This window comes from Triticum aestivum, chromosome 1D, assembly GCF_018294505.1.
Source record: "Triticum aestivum cultivar Chinese Spring chromosome 1D, IWGSC CS RefSeq v2.1, whole genome shotgun sequence".
NCBI classification, from domain to species: domain Eukaryota; kingdom Viridiplantae; phylum Streptophyta; class Magnoliopsida; order Poales; family Poaceae; genus Triticum; species Triticum aestivum.
Window position 1 is genome coordinate 401,363,584 of NC_057796.1, and position 12,653 is coordinate 401,376,236.

Here is a 12,653-nt window from a genome sequence, read left to right on the forward strand (position 1 = left end):
CGTCTTCCTCGCGACAGTCCTTGACCTTGTTCATTACAAGGAGGAATCTGGCCCAATGGTGGTGTACTGTCTCCTGGGGCTCTTGTCTAATGTGGGAAAGATCGTTTATATCTGGGTGGGTGGGTGGATTTGAGTCCGAACCTTGACCCGATCTGAGACCCAGGGGCGGAGGAGTTTCCGATTTTGGAAGTTCGGGCTCCGGGATGTTGCCCAATAGGTCTGGCCCGCTGGATGATTCTTGGTTCAGGGTTTGGGCGATGTCCTCCCGTAGACAGGTATCCGGCTCGGAGAGCTCGGGAATCCGGACATAGTTTGTCCTCAAGATAGAGGAAGAATCGCCGCATTGCTCCTCCACCACCGCTATCTGATGGGTGACCGGCTGGGAGTTAATCTCCCTTTGGTCAGGTTTAAGCCCGATCTGATCATAGTCTGTAGCGATTCCCAAGGCGGCGATGCGATCCAAGAGCTCGTTCAAGGAATAGAGCTCTATTGGATCCAACTGCTCGGCGAGTCCCGAGCCGACGTGGAGGCTGTTTTCGATGACCCTAGAAGTCGTCGTTGGCGCAGCGGCCGAACAGGCGGTCATGACGAAACCGCCTAGTCGGAGAGTTTGGCCTACAGCCAGGGCTCCCCCAGAGGTGATGTTGTCCCTGACAACGAGACGAGCCATCCAGCCTTATGATGACGGCACAGTGGAACTCTCAATGAAAACACCAATGTCGGTGTCAAAACCGCCGGATCTCGGGTAGGGGGTCCCGAACTGTGCGTCTAAGGCGGATGGTAACAGGAGGCGGGGGACACAATGTTTACCCAGGTTCGGGCCCTCTCGATGGAGGTAATACCCTACTTCCTGCTTGATTGATCTTGATGATATGAGTATTACAAGAGTTGATCTACCACGAGATCGTAGAGGCTAAACCCTAGAAGCTAGCCTATGGTATGATTGTTGTTGTCCTACGGACTAAACCCTCCGGTTTATATAGACACCGGAGGGGGCTAGGGTTACACAGAGTCGGTTACAAGGGAGGAGATCTACATATCCGTATTGCCAAGTTTGCCTTCCACGCCAAGGAGAGTCCCATCCGGACACGGGATGAAGTCTTCAATCTTGTATCTTCATAGCCCAACAGTCCGGCCAAAGGATATAGTCTGGCTGTCCGAGGACCCCCTAATCCAGGACTCCCTCAGATGTCAACAAGATTTTGGGAGGATACGTGGTTGGAAGAGACGCCTTTAGCCATCCAATATCCAACCCTTTATAACATTGTGCAACGTAAGGAGGACTATGCAGGCACAGTTTTCCAAACGATCCCCTTGAATATCCAGTTCAGACGTGCGCTAGTTGGTGAGCGATGAACAGCCTGGATGCACCTAGTTCGGAGATTGATAGATGTACAACTCTCCGACCAGCCAGATTCGACGCAATGGAAATTAGCTAAAAATGGGGTTTTTACGGTAAAATCGTTTTATATGGATTTGATTAATTCTGGCCCAATCTCAAGATCGTTGCATATCTGGAGGATTAAGGTTCCCTTGCGTATAAATTTTTTTATGTGGTTTGTCCACAAGCAAGTTATTCTCACCAAGGACAACCTAATTAAGAGGCGTTGGGTAGGTAGTTCACGTTGTTGTTTTTGTGATCATGATGAAACAATACAACATTTATTCATTGAATGCTCACTCGTCAAATTGTTTTGGAGAACGATTCATATAGCTTTCAACATTAACCCTCCAGTTGACATTGAGTCGTTGTTTGGAACGTAGTTAGCTGGGGTTGAACATACTATTGCGGCTCGTATTCGGATTGGAATATGTGCGCTTTTGTGGGCTATATGGAACTGTCGGAATGATTTTATTTTTAACAGACAATACAATTTAACTTTCTTGCAGGTAATCTTCAGAGCTACTGCTTGGATCCGTACGTGGTCCTTACTCACTCCTATGGAATCCAGGAAGCCTTTGGTTAGTGGGTGCAACCAGTGGGAGATGATAGCACGGGCTATATTCAACCGGTTCGGATGGCGGTCGCATAGCAGGATAGGACTCTAGGAGTCATATCATACATATTACCGTACCGGTTGTGATTGTCAGCGTGTACTTTTCTCTTCTTCATTTCCTTTGCTCTGCTTGCGAGCTGTAATATTTTTATGACTTTGTGCTACTTTGCGAACTTTTAATAAGATGGCGGCATGCATCATTATGATACAGAGGCCGGGGGTAAACCTCCATTTCCAAAAAAAAACTCACCCTGAAGTTTGCAAATGTGGATGATGTGTCATACCAATTCAATTGACATGATCATGACATTGTGAATAATCTGATGGATTTTCACAATGTTTTATATGCAAATTGTTTCCTCATTTTTCTATAATTCACGAGGAAAAGTAAATTTAGAGCAATGTCCTTTATGGTATTGCTCTTAGGATTGCAAGGAAGTGCACGATTAGTCCTTTGATTGTATTGATCTCAAGATATATATGTACATGTTAAGGAATGCCCCCAAAAGGCAGCTCTTACAAGATTGGGAAGAGACGCGTCTGTATAGACAGACGCATCCGTACGAGACGTCTATTCGGGGCTGGACACAAATGATGTTTTTTAATGATGATTCGTTAGTTAACACATGTCAATTAAATTATTCCTAACGGATTTCATCCAAAGTTGGATCACGGTAACTCATGCATGGTGACTAACTACGACTAGATTAACCAGTCACTCGGTCCTCGGTAACATGCGAGCAATCGAATTGAATATTATAGACGTTGTGCGTAAGTAATGGAGGAGCTCAACGGCACTACCACACTAGTACCCCGATGGAAAGGTCCACGGATCATGCGCCAATTATGATCTACTGTATGCCAGTACATCCACCTACAACAACAAGAGCTTCGCAATCACATCATCCAACTAAATACGTGCAAAGCGACGCCGGTGATCATTTACAGCGGTGGCAAAAATCGGTCGACCAGCATGCACATGGACGCCATCACATCGACCCAGATCCCTCGATCCATCCATCCTATTTCTGGATTCAGTTTCGGGCACTGCTGGCTGCCTTTTGGAGTGGGCACCCAGCGTACCTACCTACCCACCCGGGGTACGCAAATGGCCGATGCCCTGTACTGCGTACGTACAAGAGCAAAGTCCACAGAGAGCGGGAGACATAAAAGAAAGATGATCCAATGGCTCTGGCTTTTGTTTCGGCCTTTTGCTTTCGTGCTTTGCTGCTAATGGGCAATGGCGACCCATATGAATGATGTGGACGCATGTGATGGATGGATCCGCCGAGTGGTTGCAACGCAAAGCTGCTGCTGCATCCATGGATGGACAAGGATCTGGTCGATGAACGCGGGGCGGCACGCACCGATGCATGACCACGAGTGATGTGTTGAGCACATGCCGTGCGATCGTGGCATGCGTTTGCCAAGGGGGTGAGGCGTAGGTACCCAACTGACGGTGACGGGGAAGCATCATTTGCATACGTACTCCCTCCGTCTGTGAAAGAATATACTTCCAACTTTGTTGAAGGGTCAAACTATCTCAAATTTGACTGAGTTTGTGCAAAAATATATCAATGCTTGTGAAACCAAATAGGTATATGATGAAAATATAGTTTATCATGAATCTAATGCTACTAATTTGATGGCATAAATGTTGATCTATTATTGTATAAATACGGTCAAACATAAAAAAGTTTGACTTTCCGACAAAGTTGAAAGTACACTCTTTCAAAGACGGAGGGAGTAGATCACAGCTTGCAATTCATCGAAAGAATTGCTTTTCCCAGAAAAGCAGGATAGTAGCATCCATGGCATCTGCTTCCGTTAATGCACACACAATAATAAAGACTACCATTGATTATTCAACATTGCTAAGTAAAGTCAAAACACTGATACTACAAGAAAGAGAAAACGAGGCCTCGAGGTGGAATCTCCATTGACCCATCACAAAACCCTACCATGCTACGGAACAACAAGGAAAATACACTGCACCTAGAGAGGTAATTACACAAAACCAACAGGTCGGGGTCTAGCACTTGGAATAAGTGGGTACCTATCTCAAAATCAATCAACAACTCAAAAGAAAAAAAAACAGGACGGGCCTAACCTAACGCCGTATACCACCTGCGGTCACCACGCTCCATGTCGGCCCAACATGCAAGACCCACCGGTCAGTTTTGCTGCTTTCACGAGATAACTTGAGAATCCGAGCGATTTATTACTTGCATGCCTAAAAAATTGTGGTGCCCTAGGATTTTCTTCAAATACGGTGGCAAGTTGTCACACCGGCCTCAAATATGCTGGTTTTGTGTAATTACCTCGCAGCTATACAAAACTTTCAAGAAGAATTTATCACACGTGCATCGAATGTTGACGAGTTCAACCAAAAGTCAAACATGAGATTATCATCCTTTGAGCGAAGCCAGAGACAACACCTTCAACAAAGTCATGACAACACCTTCAACAAAGTCATGACGCGTGTGTGTCGACAATGCGACGTCTACTTGGAGAGGCGAGATTGTAGGTTTTTCACCCAAAGATAATGCACATTTGCCGTCGAACCGTCACTTAACAACCTCGCTACCAGCTAGCAACTCCTTGCTAGCGGGATCCCGATGTTGGGAGAGGCCAAGGACCCCCACGCCACTGGAGAAAATTCCACCTGAGAGGGTCGTCGCTACACCTCCATACGATCTCAGCTCAGCCATGCCCAGCTAAGAAACAGGTCAACTGTTGCTGCATAGATCCGGCCCCAATCGAAACATCTTACCCAAGACACCGACGCAATGCCACAACCTCATGCCAGCCCTCATCATGTTTGGCTGCACGGCGCCCTGGCCAAGTACTATGCCACCAAACAGATCTAGGCGGATGCATGATCTCCTCTGCACGTCGTCGAGGGAGGCCGCCTGCCTTTCGCCATGTCGACGAACGCCGCCGCGCCAGGCATAGCCGACGATGCCATGCCCCCGCTGGAGATAGCCTTGTTGAACCCACCATAGCTTAGGCTGGTCATAGTGGGGAGTAACTTAGACTAGTAACATGCATGTGTTACTACCTTCATAATGGGTAGTAATATATGGATGGTAACATACAAGCCTTCATTAATTGAGACATAGACTCATTTTACCTCGGGGTGTATTATGTTACAGTAACATATTATGTTACCATAAGCATCTCTCCCCTCATTAACTCCATGCCACATAAACAATTTTGTCTTGGGATGTGTTATGTTACTACCTAAGTTACTCCCACTATGACTAGCCTTACGACTCGATAAGGGGCCGACCTGGCCGGTTGCTTCGGGACACGTGACGCAAGAGTCGGTGTCAGGCCAGATTGGCCACCGCCCGAGCCTAGCTAACTCAAAGAAACTTAGGCCTCCTCTGATTTAGAATAGTTTTGTAGGAATTCTAAATGATAGGAATTTTGTAGGGGGGATTTTCTTTAGAGCCCTTTGGTTTATAAGAATGGACTCATATTTCTATGTAGGATAGGAACCAATCCTTCACATTTCAAAAGAAAAAAAAGTATTAGCCTAGACCCAACAGAAAATTTTCTATCATATGGATCAAGTGGCATCTTCTTTCCGGTAGAAATTGAGATACATGTATCTCACTTACTATGATTTTTCTATCCTATGAACCAAGGAAGCCGTGTTGGGGAACGTAGCAGAAATTCAAAATTTTCTACGCATCACCAAGATCAATCTATGGAGTAATCTAGCAACGAAGGGAAGGGGAGTGCATCTACATACCCTTGTAGATCGCGACGGAAGCGTTCAAGAGAACGGGGTTGATGGAGTCGTACTCGTCGTGATCCAAATCACCGATGATCCTAGCGCCGAACGGACGGCACCTCCGCGTTTAACACACGTACGGAGCAGCGACGTCTCCTCCTTCTTGATCCAGCAAGGGGGGAGGAGAGGTTGATGGAGATCCAGCAGCACGACGGCGTGGTGATGGAAGTAGCGGGATTTCAACAGGGCTTCACCAAGCGCTGCGGGAGGAGGGAGGTGTGTCACGGGAGGGAGAGGGAGGCGCCAGGGCTTAGGTATTGCTGCCCTCCCTTCCCCCCACTATATATAGGGCCAAGGGAGAGGGGGGGCGCAGCCTTGGCCCTTCCTCCAAGGAAGGGTGCGGCCAGGGAGGAGTCCTTCCCCCCCAAGGCACCTCGGAGGTGCCTTCCCCCTTTAGGACTCTCCCTTTTCCTTATCTCTTGGCGCATGGGCCTCTTGGGGCTGGTTCCCTTGGCCCATATAGGCCAAGGCGCACCCCCTACAGCCCATGTGGCCCCCCGGGGCTGGTGGACCCCCTTGGTGGACCCCCGGACCCCTTTCGGCACTCCCGGTACAATACCGATAAAGTGCGAAACTTTTCCGGCGACCAAAATAAGACTTCCCATATATAAATCTTTACCTCCGGACCATTCCGGAACTCCTCGTGACGTCCGGGACCTCATCCGGGACTCCGAACAACTTTCGGGTTACCGCATACTAATATCTCTATAACCCTAGCGTCACCGAACCTTAAGTGTGTAGACCCTACGGGTTCGGGAGACAGGTAGACATGACCGAGACGACTCTCCGGTCAATAACCAACAGCGGGATCTGGATACCCATGTTGGCTCCCACATGCTCCTCGATGATCTCATCGGATGAACCACGATGTTGAGGATTCAATCAATCCCGTATACAATTCCCTTTGTCTATCGGTATGGTACTTGCCCGAGATTCGATCGTCGGTATCCCGATACCTTGTTCAATCTCGTTACCGGCAAGTCTCTTTACTCGTTCCGTAACTCACATCATCCCGTGATCAACTCCTTGGTCACATTGCGCACATTATGATGATGTCCTACCGAGTGGGCCCAGAGATACCTCTCCGTTTACACGGAGTGACAAATCCCAGTCTCGATTCGTGCCAACCCAACAGACACTTTCGGAGATACCTGTAGTGCATCTTTATAGTCACCCAGTTACGTTGTGACGTTTGGTACACCCAAAGCATTCCTACGGTATCCGGGAGTTGCACAATCTCATGGTCTAAGGAAATGATACTTGACATTAGAAAAGCTCCGAGCAAACGAACTACACGATCTTGTGCTAGGCTTAGGATTGGGTCTTGTCCATCACATCATTCTCCTAATGATGTGATCCCGTTATCAACGACATCCAATGTCCATGGTCAGGAAACCGTAACCATCTATTGATCAACGAGCTAGTCAACTAGAGGCTTACTTAGGGACATGGTGTTGTCTATGTATCCACACATGTATCTGAGTTTCCTATCAATACAATTCTAGCATGGATAATAAACGATTATCATGAACAAGGAAATATAATAATAACCAATTTATTATTGCCTCCAGGGCATATTTCCAACAAGCCGTAATCTTAAACTATGATCACTTTTGCTACGAAAATTCACAAGACTAATCTTTTGCAGATGTCCTAAGCGAGTGACATGTTTAAAAATTTGGAAACTTAAGAGTGTGAATTTTGCAAAGTCTTAAAAAACACTTCCGCTTCCACGCAGACGCAGGTCTTGATGGTCACTTTGCACATGCAGTCCTAGACGCATCTCCTAGTTACCTCGATCAATGCAAAGACACTATTGGCCCATGGTCAGGTCGCGGTTCGTCTGGTCCGTAGATGCCTGGAGATCAAAAGGTCAAAGCACCCGAGGAAGAAAGTGAAAAGTCACACACACCACAAGTATTGTGCGTGAAGCAGTCAGGCTCCCTGACTGACACCGAGGGAGCGGTTGGGCGTGGGTTGCACTCGGAGGGCGACCACCCTTGTCTCACTCGTCCCCGTTGCGACTCGCGACAGAAACCGGTGCTGCACGGCAGTCCGGTCCAGGGCGCGCGCGCGCGGACGCCCCGGCGCCCACGCTACACCGGGCGGATGCACGCCACCCGTTGCCTTGCCGTGCCGTGCCGGCGCCGTCCGGTCTCGCGGGACCGCGTGGTCGATCGGACAGACAGACTCCTCGTGGGCCACTTGCCGCGGCCGGATCCAGCATATATAGTGTGATCAGGAGGCATTGTTTACGGCTGTGGTTAACCAGGCTAGGATTCCGACTTGTGTGATCAGGAGGCGTCGATTGGGAGTGCAGCGGCAGCGTGAGATGGTCCAAAGTCGTCGTCGTCGTCACACATGATTACAACAACTCACAAATGCTCTTTACTGTTCATCAAGTATCTATCTGTACTTTTTCGATTTTTCAGTACAACAACAATCTTCTGTGAAGAAAAAACAACCCTCCGGCCTCTAGGCAACAACAAATTAAGTTACACAAACCCGGAGTTTCTCTCAGCCTCGTCCATTTCGGCAGAAGAAGAAGAAAGGGCGTGCGTGCAGAGGCCGCAGAACCAACTATGAAACAGAAACAGATCAAAGGGCATGCAGGCTACACATCGTGTGCAAACACAGAACGAAGGGGCGTGGGAAACAGGCGATGACCGGGGGGACAGACTTTACATACAGACAGGGGGAGGCGGCCGTCGGCGTCAGAAGGGGCTGAAGGGCTCCGGGAGCGGCTCGAACCGGTGGTCGAACAGGGGGCTCTGGTCAGGCTTGTCGTCGTCGAACCCGCCGTGCAGCCAGCTCGTGTTCCTCACGTCCTCCCCCCTCAGCAGCATCGCCTCGTACCGCGAGCTGCCGTAGATGTCCAGCTCGCTCAGGGACGTCTCCTTGGTCTCGAAGCTCCCCCGGTCCGGCGAGTCGGTTGAGCTGCCCCCGTTGCGAGACAGGGCTCCATAGGAGTCGCTGGAGAAGAAGTGCCCGTTGGCGCTGCCGTTGTCCGCGTAGTGCCGGTGGTCACTGTTCGAGGTGAGATGCCCGGGGTCAGACATTCGGACCGGACGGACCTTGCCGGTGCTTGAGCGGATGCTGTGCGGAAACAGGGATGCCCCACGGATGCCACCCAAGTTCTGCCGAATGTCCTATAAAGACAGAAGAATGCTGGTGTAATTAGTTTCTTCAACGGAATAAAACAATCAAAGTTACGAAATAGATCTAACAAGGAGCCAGTCCATAACATTTTTGGAGTTTCACATTACTTGACATGATATTCAAATGCAAAATGCAGTTTACCTACTCTGGTTTAGCTGCAATGGCGGAAGATGATTTTGGTACTCACCACATGCTTAAAGCAGTTTCTCAGCGATGCTTATGTCTATTTTCGATTTTACATCACTAAAAGATGATTAATTTCACATCACTCAAAGATGAATTTGCTACTCAGATGTGAAATAGTCCAAGTTTTCAATTCTGGTCTATATTCTGGACCATAAGATTAATTCACTTGCAGCGATGGCTTTTCCACCTTGAAATGAAAATATGCTGGCCTTGTAATGTTGTATATTCAAGTTATACTTTGCCTCTGTAACTTAAATGCTAAAAGGCAAAAAGAAAAATCTTAACAGATGCTAAGATTTGAAGAATTTTTTTCTAAGGAGCTCAGTCAATAACACAACCGTAATGCAACAGAAACTAAGAAATTTATTATGATGTGGATACAAGAAGAAACATACCATGTGCTTGATTGCCATGTCAAGTGAATTCTTTGAAATTGTCCTCCCAAATCCATTATCTCCTGCAACTGCACCAGTCCGTGCAGTCCTAGTAGCTTGACTGTCAACAACGGACCTTTCAGACTGCCTATTTTGGTGTCCATTTGAGCGAGAAGGCGCCTTTGATGGTGGATCAGAAAACTTATTACGACTTGCAGCAGGCACGGAGAGCTTTTTTGCTGGAGCCGAGGCAGCTAACTGTTCAGCATGTGGGTTTGATCTTATTCCTGAAGCCATTCCCGGGCGTGATCTACCAGCAGATAGTGGTCGCTCAGGTAGCTTTGTCCTTAGGTTTGGTGGCGTTTCATTTGGGAAATCAGGGATATCAAGTGGCCGCACCGGAGCTCGGGGCCGTGGACTTGGGGAGCTTGGACGAGATGAAGGAGCTGATGAAGGGGTATCATGTGGCCGCACTGGAGCTCGTGGTCGTGGACCTGGGGAACTTGGACGAGATGCTGGAGCCGATGAAGGAATGTCATGTGAGCGCACTGGAGCTCGGGGTCGTGGACCTGGGGAACTTGGACGGGATGATGGAGCTGATGACGGTGCTGAACTTCGGCCACTACTAGCTGCAGGTCGGTTCATAGATGTCGTCAAGCTATTGCTACTAGAAGTGCGTCCAAAAGAAGGCGAACGGCCCATAGCTGGGGTCGATGAACGCACTGCAGGCTGACGTGTAGGTGTAGATGATCGTGAGCTGGAGCGACTCACTGAAGGAACTGTACCAGAAGACAATGAGGTGGGATGACTTGTCCCATGACCATTACTTGAGGAAGCGCCTGGGCGGCTCGTTGCAGGAATGATACCTACGGATGGGCTTGGGCGGCTCATTGCAGGAATAGACCCTGAAGATGAATTCAACATAATTCGAGACCGAGAATTTGGAGTCGATGGCCTCGAACTTTGGGTGGCTGTGGTCCTGGCAGCAGCTACGTCAGTTGCAGAGTTGGATGTTGCTTGATGAGTTTTCACAGGAGTAGACGGGCGAGTTTTGGATGGTGTAGATGGACGAGGTTTAACAGGAGTAGATGACCTTGCTGGAACTGGACGTGAAGCTGGCACCAATTGTTTTGGCGCAGCAATGGTGCTGCTTCGCCTACTTGGGGTTGTAGGTCTTGAACTGACAGATGAAATACTCGCGTTGAGAACCGCTGTCCTGTTATTGCTTGACATGAGAGTTGATTGGATAGAAGGGCGGGTTACAGAGTTACTTCTTGCTGGTCTAGCGGGAACTGCAGAATGTCCATTCTCTGTTTGAGACACCGAAAGCTGCACATGCAATGCTTATTGCCATTAGAAAACTATGATTATAATTGACAGAATTTAGATGAGAAAATAATCCATTCCAAGAAACCAGGCAATTCAAAAGAGTGCGTCTAGACTAGACAACAATTGTTTACCATACATGCATGTATCCAGAAGATGCATTCAATCCTGTTCTCTGGTTTTAAATACGTGCAATGCAACTTAGAAAAATTAGGCGAGGCCGGTCAACATATTACCGAATTCCAATTGTACAGAGCATGGTACCTAGAATTTACTGACATCATTTCCGCAAAAAACACATCCTGGACTAGTTTGCAAACGAAAATCTTCAAGCAGTGGCATATTTATTATGATTATTTTCCACAAAGATAGCACATCTTACATACCCTTGATGCTCTTGTAGTTGAGGAAGATCTAGTGAGGGTGCGCTTAGGTAATATATTTGAGGATGGTATTTTCTGAGCAACCTCCAGAGCAGGAACACGGGGCGTCCCAGGCGGAGTAAGAAGCCTGAGGAGTGCAACACAAAACATGTTACATAAGAGTGGAAACACATGCTGACATGCATTTACAAGAGGAAACAAATAAGTACACCCTCTGTTCACTAATGTAGGACATTTTGGTAGTTTAGATTGAACTGCCAAAACATCCTTCATTAGCGAACAGAGGCACTGTATTACTGAATAGCTCACTGCAATAACAGAAAACAAATCTATGATCATTCTTCACTACTAAAGCTCACAAAAGTGCACATATGATTATATGGGAGAAGCACTAAATTGATATCCTCTTCATTTGCAGAATATCATGCTAATGCCTCCAAATTGACCTGGTCACCTCACACGCGTCTTAAGTCTTGTCTCACCAACATTATGATTTTCCTTTCCCATATAGAGAATAAACTGAATTCAGATAATAAACGTACTATTAGGTATACATTCCGCTCCATCCACCGTGTTTATTTGTTTCTTTCTATGCGAGACAGATTGAGTATGTATGTACTGAAGCCAGATAATGAGATCCCCTAGACTTGGCCTTTTAAGGTTCGCTTTGCTTAAAAGGATTACATCCAACATCCACCACAGCTAGTGAAGCAGACAGCCTACGAATGAAAATCTGACGTATTTTTGGTACCCTCTCTGCGGAACAGAGCACACATGGCACCCCAAAATCAAGCTTACTCAGGCAAGAAAGTACAGGGGTCAGGTACAAATCGACCCAAAATACAGCCAACTGAAGCCAGTGCTGAAAAATATTCAAAAGCCTTCAGAAGCACGCTGCATTAATCATTCAATTCCAGCTTTTAAGATGACACACAGACGGGTGATTCGCCCAAAAACCCGGGAAATTAAATAACAAAGGGATTCGTGCGAGTGACGCTCACCAGTCGTAGTCGTTCTTGCCGATCTCGGCGTCCAGCAGGTCCTCCATCTCAGACCACCCCGCAGGCCGTAGCGAATCCCTTCCCGTCCCGCAAAAGGGCTCACCGGAGCACTAGCCAAACCGATGCCACCTCCGGCAGCGGCCCGCGCCGCCGGGATCCGGCTGGGCGGCCGGGGACGGGCCCGCCGGGTCGGATCTGGATCGGGAAGCTTCGATTGGAGGCCCTGGCTTTTCCCCCCTGCGAGCGAGGCTGGAGCCAATGCCGGTCCTCTCTCCTCGCTCCTGTGCGTGTGGTGTGCTCGCTGGCCGAGTGGTGGCTCTCGTGTGTGGCGTGGGTGCGGCTCTGTCGCTTTTTCCCTCGAGGAGGAGGATGTGCGATGCGATGAGCTGTGCGGGATCGCGAGGAGACGGAGAGGGATGGTGGGG

At 48.3% G+C, this 12,653-nt stretch overlaps 1 protein-coding gene across 1 annotated transcript; it reads right to left on the minus strand.

Annotated features, from left to right (window-relative positions):
• Window positions 1–8,164: 8,164 nt before the first annotated feature.
• On the minus strand, window positions 8,165–12,639 carry LOC123182376 (vegetative cell wall protein gp1). Its single transcript, XM_044594919.1, has 4 exons — window positions 12,229–12,639; window positions 11,231–11,354; window positions 9,540–10,847; window positions 8,165–8,948 (listed from the first exon to the last, which is right to left on the minus strand). Exons 1-4 carry the CDS (start codon window positions 12,273–12,275, stop codon window positions 8,514–8,516), a joined length of 1,914 nt encoding a protein of 637 aa, XP_044450854.1. The 5' UTR covers window positions 12,276–12,639; the 3' UTR covers window positions 8,165–8,513.
• Between the last annotated feature and the right edge of the window lie 14 nt (window positions 12,640–12,653).

What these genes read in the sequence shown, in the direction of transcription:
- LOC123182376 (XM_044594919.1), bottom strand. Translation starts at nt 12,275, where the DNA reads ATGGAGGACCTGCTGGACGCCGAGATCGGCAAGAACGACTACGACTG. An exon ending in CAACTACAAGAGCATCAAGG is followed by an intron (nt 10,848 to 11,230) that starts GTATGTAAGATG and finishes TTGCATGTGCAG; the next exon opens with CTTTCGGTGTCTCAAACAGA. An exon ending in ACATGGCAATCAAGCACATG is followed by an intron (nt 8,949 to 9,539) that starts GTATGTTTCTTC and finishes CTGTCTTTATAG; the next exon opens with GACATTCGGCAGAACTTGGG.